Genomic DNA, 18169 nt, shown 5'->3' on the forward strand with positions numbered 1-18169 from the left:
AAAATTAACTGTTCTGGTTTTGGGACTCGATGAACTGGGAAGTGAGAGAAAAAAATTGTCTCAGACTGCAGAATTATTTTTCATGGAAACAAAAGGCAGTTAAAAACCTATGTTTCCTTCCACTCTATGAGCAATTTGATTTTTTTTGCCTTCCTCTTCTCAAACGTAAACAGACAGGTAAATTCAGATGTCAAAACCCCAAAAGATAGTAAGTTTTATGTACATTTCTCTCACAAAGAAGATCAGGAAAGAACAACACACAAATCATGCTAAACTATTGTGCCACAGCAATGGCTTCTCAGTTAAAATCTTTGAAGCACTGCTGGTCTACACAGATACACACAGTAGCACTAGCTATGGTACAAGAACCATTTTACGCTGCTCCATTCATAAACTAACCTGTCATCAGTTCCATATAGCTCCATTTCAGGTGTGTAAGAAAGCCTGAAGATATTTCATACCTCTAGAAGTTTAGGAGTGACTGCACATCTGAACTGCTTTCTGTAACTGCATGATATTGGTACCTATATCTAGGCAGAAAACAAAACCCTGAATCTTCCCTTTTCAACTTTGCATTACTGTTTCTTCAGTGTCAGGGTGTAATACAATAGCGTACTAATGGATATGCTTTCAAATGATGTCATGTATACAGTAATTCCTGGTGGTCTGTTTAGAAGAATAATGCTTTCAATATACAAACTTTTACTCTGAAAATGGATTGTCTGTAAACCATTTAGAGATATTGTTTATACTGCAAACCAATTAAATCAATTAATATACTCTACCCTAACAACATGATATAAACATTTGCCTGTGGACTGAGACAGCCCAATGGCAAGTCAACAGACTTCACAATTATTGATTAATTTCTACTCCTATGGATATCAACTAATATTTATTTGAAATTATAATGATCAATTACTTGCGTTGGCTACTACAGAGAAAGGGAAACCCCAGAAAGCTTACCTACTTCTAGACAGCACTGGTATAATGACCTACAGTATTATACCCTAATAACCAACTTCAAAGAAAACACCAATTCCCAGAAAACTCAAAGCATGATAAGCCTACTGTAAGAAAAAGCATTTCTAAAAGTATTTTGATATTTTACTGTATACTTTAATATAACTCATATCAGAAAAAATACACTTTCTACACAGTTATTAAAAAATAAAAGTGATGAACAAGCAGTAATAAACCTAGAAAAGATGCTAAGATCGAAATAATTCTGTTCTATTTTAATTAGAGGGAAATTAGACCATTTTTTAAATTCCAGATTAACTATAAAAAAGAAGATATTAAATAACCAATGTATTAAAAATAATATACCTACTTCCCAGTGATGGTCCTCCAAAGCTGTGCACCTGCAATAGCGAGAATGTAAGATGAAACACGATGCACTAAAACAGAAACATTTTTTTTTTTTCTTTATTCATAAGGAATGTTCAAATTTTGGGCAAAATGAATAAGGAAGTCTCTGTAACAGTCAAAACAGGAAGGATATAATAACTCAGAGTAACAGTTCTTGAATTGTTTTCTGTACACTTAACATACCAGTTAAAAATGTAAAAAATCAGTATTTTATATTGCTACATTTTCACATGGAAGGAGAAGATAACCAACATGACTCACACTTTACATCTACAAACTGACAACCACTTTCTACATTCCTTACGAATCTGTAATAGTCTTGCCATCTAGTGGTTGGATGGGAGTGTGAAGTAGCTACACAGAAGTGTTACACTGGGAAGAATTTTTTCTTGCTTTTTGGAGTGGCACTTCATTGATTTCAAGTCACTACTACAAGATTTGTACAGTATTACTTCAAGAACCGGATTGCTCTCGAACTCTGTGTACAATGCCATCAAAGGCAATAGTAAAATAAAAAAAGTTAACTGTAGTAAAATAATCATCCTGTAAGCTGGGAAACGCAGGTCTAGCTAGCCTCACCTCTATGATGAATGCTTAAATAATCACATAGAAACGGGAGTGAAACACAAATGAAGACAGGATTGTATTTTTACACTCTGAGCTTGGTTAATATTGGTACACCTTGGATTTGGCCAATACAAATATATTAGTAATTACAGCTAAGAGAGAATTTATGTAAATCACTACCTTCCAGCTAGCGAGTTATTCAACATTAGTGGCGATTTCTAGAACACAGAGCTTAAAAATCAAATTCTGCTAAGGTTTGTAAGTTGACCTCTGAGCTTGTAATGCTCAGGCAGGAAACAGAATGGTAATGAAGACTCCAGAGAAGGCAATGACACTAAACCGTGCTTCAGAAAAGGTTGCGAATAACTGCCGTAACTTAGTAATAGGCTTTGGTGGTCAGAAATGACATGGTAGTACATCAAAGAGGAGTACCATGCTTCTCTGACACCTATTTCCTGCTTTTGTACTATGTTCAGGGGATTTTTCAAACACTTTGCATGGGGATTCAACATCAAACAAAAGGCAAAATAAGACACTTCAAAAAAAATCTTCCTGACAGTGAAAATTACAGACTGACCACGAGCATTTTGCCAAAGAATTTTCAAGATGGTAGCGAAGTACAGGACAGGAATTAAAAAAAAAACCGAACCACCAGTGCAGCCAACAAATCCAAAATCCCTTTCAAACTTGGTTGTATTCACCTAAGATTGTATACACACTGGAAGCTAAACACTCATAAAGTAGAAAAAAATACTGCTCACATCTTATCTCAACTGTGCTAAGATAGGTCATTTCTCAATCTATTTACAAAGTTGACCAATTTATATTGGGTGTCCCAAACCTTCCAACAATGACATGATTACAGTAATGTCAGAAGAAGTATGAATGCTTAGGAAAACTTTGTATTTTAGAAAACAATGCATTTTCAGACCTAGCAGCTAAGAAACAAGAATGACTGTTCACTGATACCAATTATACTCATGCTAAAACAAATCTCCTAATTCCCTCTCTATAAAATATAGCAGAACTTCATTGAAAATGGTAATAGATCATCACAGATATATTATTCTTCTCTGAAATTAGCTAATACTTTTACAATAATCATAGTATTGAAGTGGATTTAGTAATGAACTAACATGCTCTGAATTGCAGGTCTTTAAGGAAGGAACTCTATCAGTATACTGCCTTACCTCTTATCCTCGAGAATACCAAATCTTTTATTATCTGAAGAATTAGCACTCCAAGTATGATGAGAGAAGTCAGATGATACACTCTCCAAGGGGTCAGTGCAACAAACCTAGAATGTCAAGAAGAAATGAATGCTGAGTACTTCTAAACTTATTGGAAGCATATGTAAACTGGCAGCTGCTATTAGTACTGAAAATAAATAAATAAAAAAAATAGACCGGTATTACGTTAATTGAATTTAGTTTCTCCCCACAACCTTTTCACAGGAAGCAAACATTGAGAGCTCCAAGCATGACATAGTCTCATTTAGAGACACAATCGTTAAACATACATTGAGTTTGTAGTAGATTTTTGTCCGTACATTTATTTAAGCAGCGGAAGTATAGAAAACAAAATGTTCTAATTATTGCATAGGAAACATTACTTTTTCAAATTAATTACTGTTTTATTAACGTAAATTGTCTTGGCACAACACATACGAAAAAGGTTGAACATTTTCTTGTGTTTCCTATAGGGTCTATGTTCACACAAGATTTTTATACAAATCATTCTTTCAAATGCAAAGATGAGGTAAAACTGTAACATTCATGGCATAATACTCAAACTTGTCTTCGTAATGAGCTTTTGTGAATTTTGTTTTTCATTACATAAATTTTTAGAACATGTCCAAGTCAAACAGACCTAGACTCAGAATGTATGATTTATAATCTCATGCACTGCTGACTTTGCTATCCAGGTGTGTTTGGAGATCAGTTCTTCTATCTGTTTTACTGACAAATATCTTAACTCACAAAAAAGGACATGAAGTATAAAAGAAATAAAATTCAATTAAATAAAAAAAAGCTGAAGTATTTTACTAGCTTGTTTCAAGCACTTTAAATCAGACATCTGAATACGGATAATGAGCACATTAGTATCTTTTTCAAGGTAAAAGCAAACCCAAGTAACTTAAAAAAAACCAAACAACACTTGGGGACAGCCAAAACCAGTAAGAAGCCAAGGCAGTGGATCAAATGAGAATACCAACAGAAACAAAATCATACAAAGCTGGGAGGTTTCCAAGACACCTCTCGGATTTGAAAACAGGGCAACTGGCCACCCAGCTAGTTGCTGCTGCAGAGTTTTTCTGCAAGAAAGAGAGGGAAGGCAAGTGAAACCGAGTAGCAAGCATGGCCACTGGAGGAAGCCAAGAGACACCCTTTGAGCACACTTGGATTTTTAAAAAGAAAATTGACTTCCACGTGTTTCTAACAAGCTCAGGACACAATGCAGTTTTAGAAAACTGCTCCAGTATTCCTTGCAAACCTCAAAAAACCAGGATTGCATCAAAGAAAATGTCCGTGACACTAATTTTTGCATTTAACACAAACTCATAATGCTCAATCACCCTGAGCAGACCAGGATATGATTTCCAATATGAACAGATAAGCTCACGCTGAAAGTTTTTTCTGAATATTAAGGGTTTCTACATCTGTGCAGAGTTTGAATTGTAAGACTATTCTATTAAAAAAAAGTATGAAATCAGTACCTCTGTATAATTTCAACCAGCTCAAGAAAACCAATAAAGATGTATAGAGAAAAATGATTACGAGGTAAGCTATTTCAAAGCTTCCCAAGCATAGCTCATTAAATCAAAACTCCTAACAGCTTTGCATCATGCTGTACCACTATTTTTCTTGGTAATAATCTTCAACATTAAAAATTCTTGATTCTGTTTAAGGATTAAGTTCAACTGCACTGAAGACTTTGTTTAGCCTACTTATTGATAATGGCGGGTGGGAGGAGAGATGTAACACCATATAGAAAAATCAAATGAGGAATTCTTCATAAAACTTCCAGGTATCAGAAGTTTATAACAAATGCAGACCATTAAGTTATGTAGGCTTAATACCATGCCTATTCTATGGGTTCTTTGTGGTGCTTATGCATTAATATTTTATAGACTCAAACAGTATGCCCTGATTTAGCGATTACCATTGTCCAGTCCTCAGTGGTTTCAAAGAAACACAGCAATGCTGAAATTTATGTATGTGTGCGTGCATGCCGGTGCATACAAACACACACATTTTACTAGGTCTTAAAAGTAAGACCAGATGTTTACTAAAAAGCTTTAGCCTATCTTTCAAAGAACATACAGAACATGTTTGACCTACTTTATGCTGACAACTAAACCATACTCCGAGTTTCACTGCAATCACAGCTGTCACCTGCTGTTAAAAACAATTGCACTAATGCAGATGAGGATTAGCAAACAAGGATTAACAAGGTAGCATCCTCTCTGAAAGATGCTTCCAAGTTATGGCATTCTACCTTCTTGATACTGCAGTCTTCCTGCTCCGTAGCTTTTGGGGAAAAAAACTGTAATCTAGTTGGAACAGCTAATGTAGTTGCCAAACAAGGGCTCTTCACTTGTTTGGAGAGCTTTGACTTGTTCTGACTGGACTTGCCATGCCTTAACATTATTAGCTGTCACACTCCTTCCTCCCTTATTTAGATGGTGCTGTTTGCAACAAAGTCCAATCTCTTACAAATTCATTCACAGCTGGTGTGTGTCAGCCCTCAGGTGCTCCAACAATACAGATCAGAAAAACTCTTTGCGAGCCATATGTCAGAGATCTATGTCCTCGAAGCCCTTACTGGTCAAAAGCTGATAAGGTGCCCTTGTAGGTTTTTTGGCATATGTCTATCATAAGCTTCTCAAAAGGTTAGTCCAACATGCCGGGATCTGAAAACCACTTACTATGCTAACAGTGTCAGGATTCAAAATTCTTATAGGAATTATCAACATGATGCATAGCAACCAAACAAAAAGTTTCAGTGGTATTTCTGCTTATCATTAGGAATTGGGGCTTTTTTTCCCCTTCTTTTTTAAGGAAAAGGACAGAGTTCACTTAAGCATTTCTAACACACACGCATATCTGACAAAACTGAAAGCCTCCAGAATGACATCATCATACACTGCACAAAAATATTTCTGTTTAGTAGAAGAATCAATAGCTATACTTACTGAACAAACTGTTATGCTCTCTTTTTAAGCAATAACAAAGCAGACTGAAGTTCAAGTTGTTTGATTTCTTCTACAAGCGGTGTGGAAGTAAAAACCACTACTAGAGACATAAACAAGTTTTGTCCCCCTGTGAAATTCTGCACTATTTTGAGAGGTATGTTTTGCGTTTTGGTTTTTCTTTTGTTTTTTTCAGAAAGCAAAGGTTAAAACAACATATAGAATTATGCATTTTACATAATGATTTCATCAGTTAACAGGGCAGCTTGGATGACAAGAGGGCAAGAAACTCTGCTGTAGACATTGTAGGTCATGAGGTGCCACGGGACGCTAGGTATCCCCAGCACACGAGAGCCATTCACTCAGACACAGCTCCAGAGGTAGGATACAGCCATCTGGTTTGGGGGCTGATGCCAACAGTGGTCTCACCCATGAAAGATGTCCTCCGCTTAAACGTGTAGAGTGGTCAAGTGAAAGAGCTACGGGAGGCAGTAAGCAGTTGGCAGACCACTACGGAGTACGATCTCCAAAAACTTCATTGCGTAAGAACCTGAGCAACTTGGTCTAACTGGACCTCATTTGAGCAGGTCAAACTAGCTGACCCCCTGTTGTCCTTCCAAACTGCATGCTTCCACATAGGAAGAATGGAAGCTTGATGGAACCAAGCCTGCTACTGAACTCCACGGTGGGAGATTGAGAAACCATGACAATAAAATGAAATAGGAGAGGTATCAGCTATTGACTCTTAGGACAATTAAGCAGTGGCTGCCCACAGAGGTTGTGGAATTTCCATCCTTGAAGGCTGTCAAGACAAAACCTGACAATCTGTTCTGAATTAAGTACTGATCTTTTCAGATCAGAGCTGGAGGTTGGACTAGAGACCTCCTGAGGCCTGTACCAACCTGAACAATATTTTCATTCTGTGACTAATTTAGTCTATTAAAAGTGGCTGGCAAATCCTTTTCTGTAAAATGCTGAACTTAGAACTTTAAGGCGTAACAGTTTCTACTTCTTGGCCTGGTTGTACTGCAGCTGGACTGAAATGATCCTAAACTGCACAATTAAGAGTCAAAACTTGACAATTTCCACAACTACAAGTCAAAGTTCAACTGTATAATGGTAAACCCTTTCTATCGCAATTTTAAAATAATATGTATATACAATACTACATACAAATGTGAGATTTTCTGGGGAAAAAAAAAAAAAAAAAAATACACCATTCTGAAACTCCACTGAGAGCTACCCTACCTGCTCTTCAGCATTTCACCTTCACTTCTTCCTACCTACAGACAATGACAGACTACAAACTCATTTTCTTAAATCCCATAATGCAACTTTTCTTAGCAAGTCACACTTCTTTATTTTTAGTGTCACCAAATAAACACGCATTGCCATTAATCTGTACTGCCTCTTCAGAAGTTGCTAAATTCAAACATAACCTTTTCAGTATTTTGGCAACTTTCATATTTTGCTAAAATGTTAAGTTCAAGAACCGTGCTCCAACTAAAAATAAAAAAAGAATATCCTTTTGACAAGCTTCCCATAACCATGAAGGTCAGATGGAAAGAAAAAATGGGACAACAAATGCAGCTGAAATCCCAATGGCAGAAGCAAGACTGTACATAGTAGAAGAGCAACATATTAAAACTAATGATTACACCTAATCTGGTTAGAGAGCTCCTTTACTTGCTCCTGGAGGTGATATTATCTAATATCGCATCACCTGAAGATAGAAAAGTACCCTAAGGTACCTTGTCCTTCTTGTCTTTTCTCCAACCTTTATTACAGTATGGGATGGCCATATGTCAATAGTGGCAAGATATGTTAACTAACACAACAAATCCACTGGATCTGTTATATCAAGAAGTAGCCACCTCCCAGTGCAGAGCTCCTGGGCCAATTAGCTGCACAAACCTGATCGCACAGAGTCATTCAAGTGGCACAAGCCAGCTAAGAAATTTCAGAGGCAAACATTGTCATACAAGATTGCAGTCTGTAAACATAAAGAACTCTTATAGGGCATGACAAAAGCCATTTTTAACTGTACTTGTGAGATACAGGGAAGGGACGGACCTACTAAATTGCTTTAAAAGTTAAATAAATCAACTTGATGATACAAGCCTCATTTCAGCTGTGAAGGTATTTGTTTACAACACATTCTAGAATTATGAATGACTTGTACTTTGTAAACACAAACCATAAGAAAATATTTCATCAGGAATTAAATGATTTAGGTTATAAGCAGCCAGAGCTAGTTATTTCTGGAAAGCCTTAGCAGGTACACTTTTAGTAACCATCTATCCTTGGATGAATTAGAGATACTCACACAAATAAATGAAAGCTGTGAATAACACAGACGTGAACACGGAGCTTTGTTTCACCGTCAGCTAGTACAACACAGTTATTGGCTGCATAAGTGATTTGCGGACTTCAGTTCAGTGCTCAACAAACACGTATTTACATTTTAAAACCAAAGCCCAAACTCTTCAGTCTTTTTGTGGAGTTCTAAATAGCACAGGATGGTATATACTTGTTTCCTCATTAAACGCTAAGGTGAAAATCCACTAACACCTTCCAGCCATAGTTTTCCATAGAACTGGTCTTCTGTAAGACACAGGTAAGCAAGCACGGGCTATGACATGGAACAGGTAAGAGAATGGCTCTCACCTGTGCAGATCAAATATTTCTAGTGCATTTTGAGAATGCTCAACTGCCAACAATGGATATTCTGGCTTTTTTATCTGCTAATTTTAAAGGCACGTCTACTCCTGCTCTTACAGGGGACTGCCCAACACCGTTTCAGACAGGCGTCCACAGTGATGGCATGTAGAGAAGGAAAAGATGTGGTCCTAACAGTTTCCTGGTGGTAACTCTTTCCTACCTGGAGCTGAATGTAGACCATTCTTCCGTGCTTACTGCTGGAGTGATCAGCACCAGGCTGGCTGCAACAAATTCTGATGCGTATCTCAAGCAAGAGGTCTGGGGAAGGGGAGGAGGGTTAGTTTTCTTCTAAATACAGCATGAAGTGCACTTCCCGAAGAACGCTGCTGAAATACACTGCAAAGGCAGTATCAGAAAGCTCGTGCTCTTACTGATCACTGGTTCGATCATTTTGTTTGCCCTCTTCTGAATCAAGAAGCAACAATATATATTAAATTCAATTATATTTTGTTTAAAGGTGATTTAACACTTTGGCTCTCCTAATCGAAAAAACATGCCAAAGCAGGTCTGCAAAACCTGCTTTCTACATCTATTAAACATGTGAATCTACAACTTCTATGTGAATTGCTCTTAGATGTAAATGATTTTCATATTAAGCTTCTGTAAATATCAAAATGCAGTATCTATAAATATTAAACCCCAAATGCTCAAAAGTATTCAATGCATTTGAGATCCAAAACTCAACAATCCATTATTTTTCCTGTGGTTCCTTTAGTACATCTTGGTCTGAGCCAAAGTATTTAGATACTTGTTCAAGAATTACAGTGCAAAAATCCCTTCCCCATTCCTGCACAAGAAGTGTAGATACTCACTTAAGGCAGAACAAGTTATGCACGCTTTTTTGGTAGCTTCTATTTATAGAATAGAATTTGGTAGAATCTTGTTATATTGATATGATATTTAACTGTCAGTCTGCATATCTGAAAGATACACAAAAACCTGTGGCACTGCACATTCCCTGTTGCAGAGAGGGGAACATATTACATGTAATAAAATACATTTGCATATGTGCTGTCAAAAATTTTAGAATGAACAAAGATTTTATAAATTTTGTCTAAAAAAACCCTCCTCACCCCTACAAAAAGCATAAATTGTTGAATAAAATAATTTCAAAAACAATTACTCTACTTTTTATGTTAATCCAGATTTAAAAAATACACACCACCACTCTGGGTACCTGGCAGCTTGAACTCAAATAGCTGTATATCTGTTTAGCTGAAAACACATGAAATACTGTAATAGAATGCTTCTTAAAATATGTACATTAAAAAAAGTTTTACATTACCTTTAATTTAATGGAGAAAAGTGTAAGCTTCTGTACAGACATATATTAGGAAGAAACACCTTTTTCACTAAAAGTTTCTTCTAAGTAAGAATGCCACCCAAGAACTTAAGATATCTACGATTTTTAATAAAACATTTCAACCAGAATAGAATGAAGAACTGGAAAGCAGTTGATTTGTGACTTATGTGCCAACTAGCAATGAGTCTTCCATTGGATAGTGCTCAGAAGACTGTAAGTTCTACCACTAAGTACATAAAAATAAAAAAATAGAAGAGGCACGATTCTTATTCTAAAACTTGCAGCATTTTCTTTAATTCTTTCTTTGTTAAGACAAAGACAATTCAGTCGTCAACCTTTTATTCAAGAAGCTTATTTGTCAAGTTTTATTCAAAAGATGAGGATCATATTTGTTCAGCCAGAAAGCAGAGATCAAATCAAACCTGGACAGCTGTTCTTTAGAAAACCTTCTAGAACTTACTAGGAACAAAGATTGTGGAGTAATAAATAAATCTCTTGTGATAAGAAACAGAATCCCACAGACTTAAACTACTAGTGCTTTGACAGCCACCTGTAGAAGTGGTAGTTCTCTCGGAGGTCTGTGCACAGGTCGCAGGGCATAAGGCACAAACTGCTGGACACTTCTAACTAAAGTTAGTAACACATAGGATAGGAGTTCAAATTGTATATTGTCTCTACCCTGATTACACGAAATGACATTTCAAACTTATTATAAATAAGTCTAAATAAAAATGAAAATAGTACAATTCTCTAAGCAAAAATATTAGAAGAATCTTTAAAATGCTTTGCATTTAAGCACCAAAGAGAAATTTGCTTAAAAGCTGGTAAATTTGGAAGCATATTGGTGGTCTGGGAAATAGGATCAAGTCAATAATAAAATGTCGCATTACAAAATTAACTCACACTGTTTGCAAGGAAACCTCTTGGGGAATGCAGCAGTTAGAATCACATTTCAACATCTGTGGCTTGTGGATCAGCTTTACCGCAACCTATTGCATTCAGATAGGCATATAAAATAAAAAATTGAGAAGGAGGAAGTTTAAATGACCTAAGCTACATACCTTCTGAATCTACCATGACATTAAGTGCTACTGTTACATCGGTGAAAACAAGGGATGATATTTCCATGGAAGTTAAAATTATTTTGAATTAAACACGTAACATCAAATAACCTGGCTTCCTTTTTTTTTTTGCAGAAACATGCCCAGATGACCTTAATTAACCTGTACTCTGGCAAAGTACAGAAGAAATCCTAATCCCATTTTCTCATACAGTAGCAGCAGTTTGATGATAAACAATCCACCCCTACCATGCTGCCCTAAATCTCCTTTTCTTTAATGCTCTCATTAGTCCTGTAACATCTACCATGGAGCATAGCATATCCCCCCTAAAACCTCCATTGTTCTCAAAATTCTACTTACTATATGAAAGGTCTCATTATTTTGAGTTAATACGTGAAGAAATTATCATTTCTCTCTTAAGACAACAGCTTTAGACACAGCATTTCTAAGTTTTAGCAAGACAGAATAAACCCAAGCCATGTTGCAATTCGTCTATTCTCCTTTGTTCGGGATTTCCATCTTCCGCAAAGTCCTCATCCTGGATTTGGTCCTAAATTGTTCAGCAATGCTTGCTTTCCCTCACTTCCTCAATTATCCCATTTGATTTCTTTTCTGATTGATCCTGTTTTCATCTTACTGGTTGAAAAATGCTGTAAACTGTCCAGGTTTTTATGTAACACTGTCTGGCTCTTAAACAATGTCAATTTTCATTCCTGTAAACCAACTTCTTGGCCAAAACTATGCAGACTGTCACTAAAAAGCTGTTGAGATAATGGCTTTAAATTTTTTTGCTAACTAAATTAAATTAATTTAACTTTCTGTTCCACGCTTCTACCTCCAAAGTCTTCAAAAGTTTTAAGAATTTGTATTGGAAAAGTGAACACAAGCTTAAAACTGCCTGAGTCAAAACAAATAGACCCTAAAATTATACCACAACTTGTGTTGCCATCAGAATTTTAGCTTTACTTGAGAAAGCATATTTTGGAATATTACCGTCTAGGAAAAAAAACCCCGAAACAAAACACCAAACCACAAACATTTTTTTTAAGCTTGCAGAACAAACAGCAATTTACTGTACTATAGCTAGGTATATTAAATAATCACAACACCAGTAAGTTACAAAATCTTGGTAAAAGGCAGCAAATTAAGTTAAGACTATCAGACTAGAAGAAACATAAACTAGCAACCATGTAAGAAACCCATTCACGTGGATGCACAGTGAATTTCAAAACTGCCTATGCCAGAATTTTTTTCTTCTCTTTTCTGGTAATGAATGTATTATAATTATAAAAGAAATGCGTCAATATATAACCTAATCTATTATCCTTATTTAAGGGAAAAGAGAGAGAAACTCTTCTTAGGGTTTGAGGCAGGATTACAATCTGTATTAAATTATTCACTTGCGTGTTATCCTGATACTTTGGATTTGCGGAAAGTAATCCCAAAATTACTAAAAAGGTAGCTCTAAGATTTCCTGTAACAAAGACAGCTGAAGACTAAAATTTCCCAAATTCAAAAGCACATTTAGCATCTGGTTGCTGTAAGAAGAAAAACATTTTGTCACAGAAACATACAGATGTGTTCTCCTGACTCAGGAGATATTACAAATTTAAGATAGTGATCTGAAAGCCAACATACTACAAACTGGCCTTAAAATGTCAATACCCCTTCTCACTCCAACTCACTTAATTTTCATGCATTTTTCTTTATGTTTTGATTTCACAGATTTCTTTTATTCCAATTCTCACTTAATTTAGTTTGGTAATCTCCCTCCTGTCCACCGCCACTGATAAATTTCCCACATATACTCTAAATGAAAGAAAGTATTTTGAACCAAGTATTTTCTTCCCAAGGATTTAAATTTGGGCAGAATCAATTCTTTCTGTATTATTTTTGCTCAGTATGCTCTCAGATTTGAGTGTGGTTGTGGGAAAGCATATGTCTGAGAGGAAAAAAAAAAGGATTCTGAAACAGCTGAATTACTGTGTACCTGAATTAAAGCAATAGGGAGTAAACTATTTATATACTGCAACTTGCAATTTCAATAACTGGACTCATCAAAAATCCAGAGTTCTTTAATTGAAATTAAAACCTCAGTTTAGATAGCCAATACAATCTATACAGAGTCTCTGTAAATTTCTTACTAATGACATCTCTGGTAGCATGCTGGTAATGAGGACTGGTTTGGATGGATAAAAGCCACATGATCCTTGTACAAGTGCTAAGGGAGTGATCCTTAAAGAAGGGACCACACACACTGCTGGAGGAAAGCAACCACAAACTTCACAAGCCCAAGGCAGTACTGAAAAACACTGATCACCACACCAGCCTTCTAGGAATAACAACATCACTAGCATAAGACCACCACCTAATACAGACAAGACCAAGAAGAAGTAACATTTTGTAAGCAGTGGACTTCCTAACGTTCAGGATGCCAAGTTCACTAAGATGTCCTGTTTGACTGAGCCGTTCCCCGAGGACTACATTTCCAGTGGTACCCGCGGTCCACGTTGATAACAGGCAGAAATTTAGTGTCCCCTATCTCAAACACTTTAAATGGAACATAATGATATAGCTGTACCAATGCATATATAGAATTACAAACAGCTATACAAATCTGGGCACGGCATGTCTAATAGGTCAGTTTCTTTCTTGTAAAAAAGAATAAAAATCCAGATACAAGCATACACTGTGTATGCACACTGCTCTCTAACTGCGCAGAAACCTTGCTTTATAGGAAAGCTGTCCATCAAGATGTAGTAGTGGCAGCATTCACAGTTTGCGTGCAAACAGCTGAAAGAAATGCCTAGCCCAGTACTATTTTCTTATGTTGAAAGCATAAATTAATGAACGAAAAGTACTTTGAGATCTCTCCATACTAAGCACTATCATTGCCAAGCAGAGATTCAAGTAAGAAACACTTTAATAACAAATCTTAAAGTGAATTGGATACTTAAAAAACAAAACAAAACAAACACTTCAATAACAAATCAAATTGGATACTTAAAACAAAACACACCAAACCTCTAAACTCTGAATGTGTTTTTGTTGCTAACATGTAAATAGCAATTAGAGTTTATATCTGGAATAACCTTCCTACTGCAGTCTTTATGTGATGCAATGTACACAGCCAGTTCAGATATAAGAAATAGTGTTTCCTCTCTTGATGAATTAATTCTCCCATACAATGAAAATATTCTTTAGTTGTGAGACCAAACAAACAAAAAAAATCTGAGTATGGATGGTGACAGAAGACACTATTTTTAATGGTAAACTTGGGCAGCATGCCTGTCTAAATCAAGGAATGATACTTGTATTCTACACAGTCAGTCAGTTAAGTTGTTCATCTAGTACATTAACATCATGTAACATTGTTAACAACAGACCTGCAGTAACATACAAATTTGTATATCAGAAAGCATATAAAAATCCTCAAAGAAAAATTTGGATTTGAGCTAGCAATGAGAACAGCAAACAGGGCAACACAATAAATTCCTTCCACATGGAGACAGAAACAGAGAAAACATCTATTACATCTTAAGTCTTCCTACTGCCTCTCTTCCCGAGAAACCCTATGGAAATCAGTCATTTGGGCAACTGGTGCATCTAAGGACGACCTTGCAGACATTAATGTATTATGTCTGAAACGTGTCACTGCAAATACAAAACATGTATTTGAAACACATATCCGCAGACTACGAAAGACAAGTAACAGCACAGAATTGCTAAAAATAAACTTGTGCCCCTGGCCTCATAGAAATATTGAGGATGACAGATTGGGAGAACAACAATGAAAGGTGGCCGCTATCCCCTCTACCCCATACACACACACAAAGTAATAATTAGGCTAGAATACTAGCTTAAAATCTAGGGTTGACCGTTAATATTTGTCTAAGATTAAACCCAAGACTGAAAGTTATCAGTCAGCAGGCTAACACTTAGAATACCTGGACTAAGCTTCTGGCACCAGCAGAGTGTTTCTCTGCTCGTGGGCAAATCACTCACTTTTTCAGTACTACACGTGTAAAATAGGAAAAAAATACTTATTCTCCTCATGTGTTATTTTGACATTGGTTTGTAAACTATCTACAGCAGAAAAGTAGAATCCATATCACATTTCAGATGATTAGGTGCTAAATAATATATATTTAACCCTTGTTCATTTTAAACATTTCCAATTGGGGTCCTTTGGGGCAGGGGGCTTTAAGCTGCTCATGGTGAATAAATAATGGAAGTGGTAAGTGCTACATGCTTTTTCAAAAACCAGATTCCTTTTTAACTGCCAGCCTTGTTTCATTCATTTTTGAGAAAATTTTATGAAAAGTTAGTTCACTAAATATACCAGTACATATAAAATCTAAATTGTATTATAATTAATATTTGATACATTTATTCAAAATATTAAAACATATCGCATCAGCTTTTGCAGGGTCTGAACTTTTGTGCAGCCGTTATGTTAGAAATCCAAGGAAACTAAGAAACGGTCCAGTACTGCCTACTCTAAGAAGGTCCTGAAGTCACGATCAAGAACTAGTTGCTTTAAGCCTTGTTAAAGAGTCCATGATGATTTGTTAGCAACATTCAAAATATGAAGGAAAACAGAATGAAATTAAATCAGTAAATTTCTTGTACCTACAAGAACATTATTGCAGTAGTAAACATCAAAAATGCATTTATATACAATATCATGGTCGAAAGATTCTTAATGGGAAAAAGGTTACAACCAACTATAAAAAAAAGCCAGAAACAACACCCAAAGGATTTTGCGGCATCAGAGAAATAGCTGACCCCCAGCAGCTCCTACTGCAACAGTTTACACATGAAGTGGTTTGAATGGCATACATGCAAGAACTAAACTAAATGTGAGGGAAAACACAGTCCCGTCAAAATTAAGACATGGGAGGAAGGGACTATCACTACTTTTCCAACATTTAGAAAACTGTAAAATTAAACTTCACCTCCCTCTTCCACCAACATTATTGCTGATACAGTGAGAAAAGCCTCCCATCCAGCAACAGAGACTTCTCAACTTCGAGAAACACCGAGATTAGCGGCCCTGCACACTGGGAGTGAAACCACCTCTGCATAGGGATACTTGCAGGCATACGACGAAGAAAGATGAGGCACATGAAGCAGTAACTGGGAAATGTTTCTTCAACCTAGGCTCCGGCCAGCACAAAGCCCTCTTAGGAGAGACTTCACAGGCAGCAGGGGCGAACTCTCATTCCCAGTCCTGAAGCAGCAGCGACTGGCTGAGCCATCGCAAACCAGGCTGACCAGTTGGATCTCAAACGAGAAAAGGGGAAGCAGCAAACACACTGTGCTGCAAACACTCAGGATGACAACACCAAAGCAGGGAAATGTAAAACTGGATTTAAATGTTTGCTTCATTTTCAGAGTGTCAGATTTCATAGGTTTGCTAAAAAGACCTTTCCTGATGTTCTTCAGTCTAAAAAACCACAGAAGTTCACTGGCCATCATATCTGCTCCTACATATTTCCTAGTTTGTCTCCACCTCTCAAATCTCCCTGGTGCTAGGATAGTGAGCTTCCTGCTGAGGTACAATACCACCAAAGTAAAAGCAATCCTTGCCCTGACTTTTGCCACTCTGACTCATCCTGACAGTAAGAAAGCAGACTGAACTCTAAATTTTGATAAAATAACTTCAAACAGTGGTCATCAAACCAGTTGCCAGTAAGACTACCAAAGAAGGTTTCCTATAGGCATTAGGTAATGCATGCGCTATATACCTTGCTTATGAACAAAGTCGGACAAAAGAACAGCAAACAGGTTGCCCAGCAGCTACTATTCCTTGAGACACAGCAATGTAATGTTAGACGCTGTCCCTGAAAATTTTATCAGGGCCGTGTCACAAAGAAACATTATGACTCTTCCAAATCACTGAAAAGAACAGATGATCTCTGAGGTATGCAGAACATGAGAGCAAAACCATGTAACCTTCTCAATGAAAGGATTTATCATGGATACCTAAGAGCAAGATGGATAATAAAAGTCAACCTAAATTAGACATCACACATACTGCTCCTGGGAATAAAGAGGATAAAATGATTTTGAAAATATTTGCACAGAGAGATTTTCTCATGCAACACAAAGCTTCAGAAAGTTCTCTTTCCACAACTTGGATCTCACGTTTAAAAATCACGCTGTTAGGGTTATAGAGAACTAAGTGGAGTTTGTAATTAATCCACCTCTTTGCTTGTTTGCCTCTCATTCACTTAAGAGGAAAGGAGGCAGTTCTCGCCACAGGAAAGGAAACACAATTCAGTCTTAGAGTATTATTAGACAGAGCCCCAATTCATAAATCGCGCTACATGAGCGAGCAGGCACGCAGCAACATTTGGGATCAGAAAATGAAAAGACTCAGGCATCGCCAAAACATTTGGGATCAGAAAATGAAAAGACTCAGGCATCGCCAAAACCTAAGATCAGGGGAAAGTCCTGAAGAAGTTTCACAGCGGAAGACGAGTTTTTTTCCTACGGAAATAAACAGAAGAGTTGTTACAAACACAACAACGAGCACCTCCGTAGGCTAATTTCTGGGGTTTATTCGACAAAACCGTACCCGACCAGAAAAAGCTTAGTCAAAAGAGTGGTGCACTGCAGTAACGCTCCCGCCATCCCCACTCCACGAAGCCTCCGCTAACTAGGCCACCCACCTGGAAAAGCACGCGGAGCTTTTCCCAAACGAACCCCAAACTCACGGGCCACGGCAGCAGCGCGGCACTAACGACGAGCCACGGGCTCGAGGCCTAATTTCACGAGGGTTCAACGCTCCGCACCGAAACCGCAGGGCCTCGCCCCTCACCTCAGCTGAGAGAAACCCAACTTCTGGGCCGGGCGTGGGGCAGCCGCCCGGGCCAGCTTCGACCTGATGCAAGAAGGGGGGCGAGGGGGTGCAGAAAGCGGACACGGAGGGTGACAGAACCCGGTGAG

General features: G+C 37.2%; 1 protein-coding gene across 1 annotated transcript in view; it reads right to left on the reverse strand.

Moving 5' to 3' along the window:
- Nucleotides 1–18169, reverse strand: part of RETREG1 (reticulophagy regulator 1) — a 70036-nt gene that overhangs the window by 51275 nt on the left and 592 nt on the right. Inside the window, exons 2-3 of the mRNA XM_069808891.1 lie at nt 3129–3235; nt 1334–1364 (exon numbers count right to left, since the gene is read on the reverse strand). Coding sequence (XP_069664992.1) covers nt 1334–1364; nt 3129–3235 — 138 coding nt within the window. The remainder of the gene's footprint in view (nt 1–1333; nt 1365–3128; nt 3236–18169) is intronic.

Source organism: Haliaeetus albicilla, chromosome 21 (genome assembly GCF_947461875.1).
Source record: "Haliaeetus albicilla chromosome 21, bHalAlb1.1, whole genome shotgun sequence".
Lineage (NCBI taxonomy): Eukaryota > Metazoa > Chordata > Aves > Accipitriformes > Accipitridae > Haliaeetus > Haliaeetus albicilla.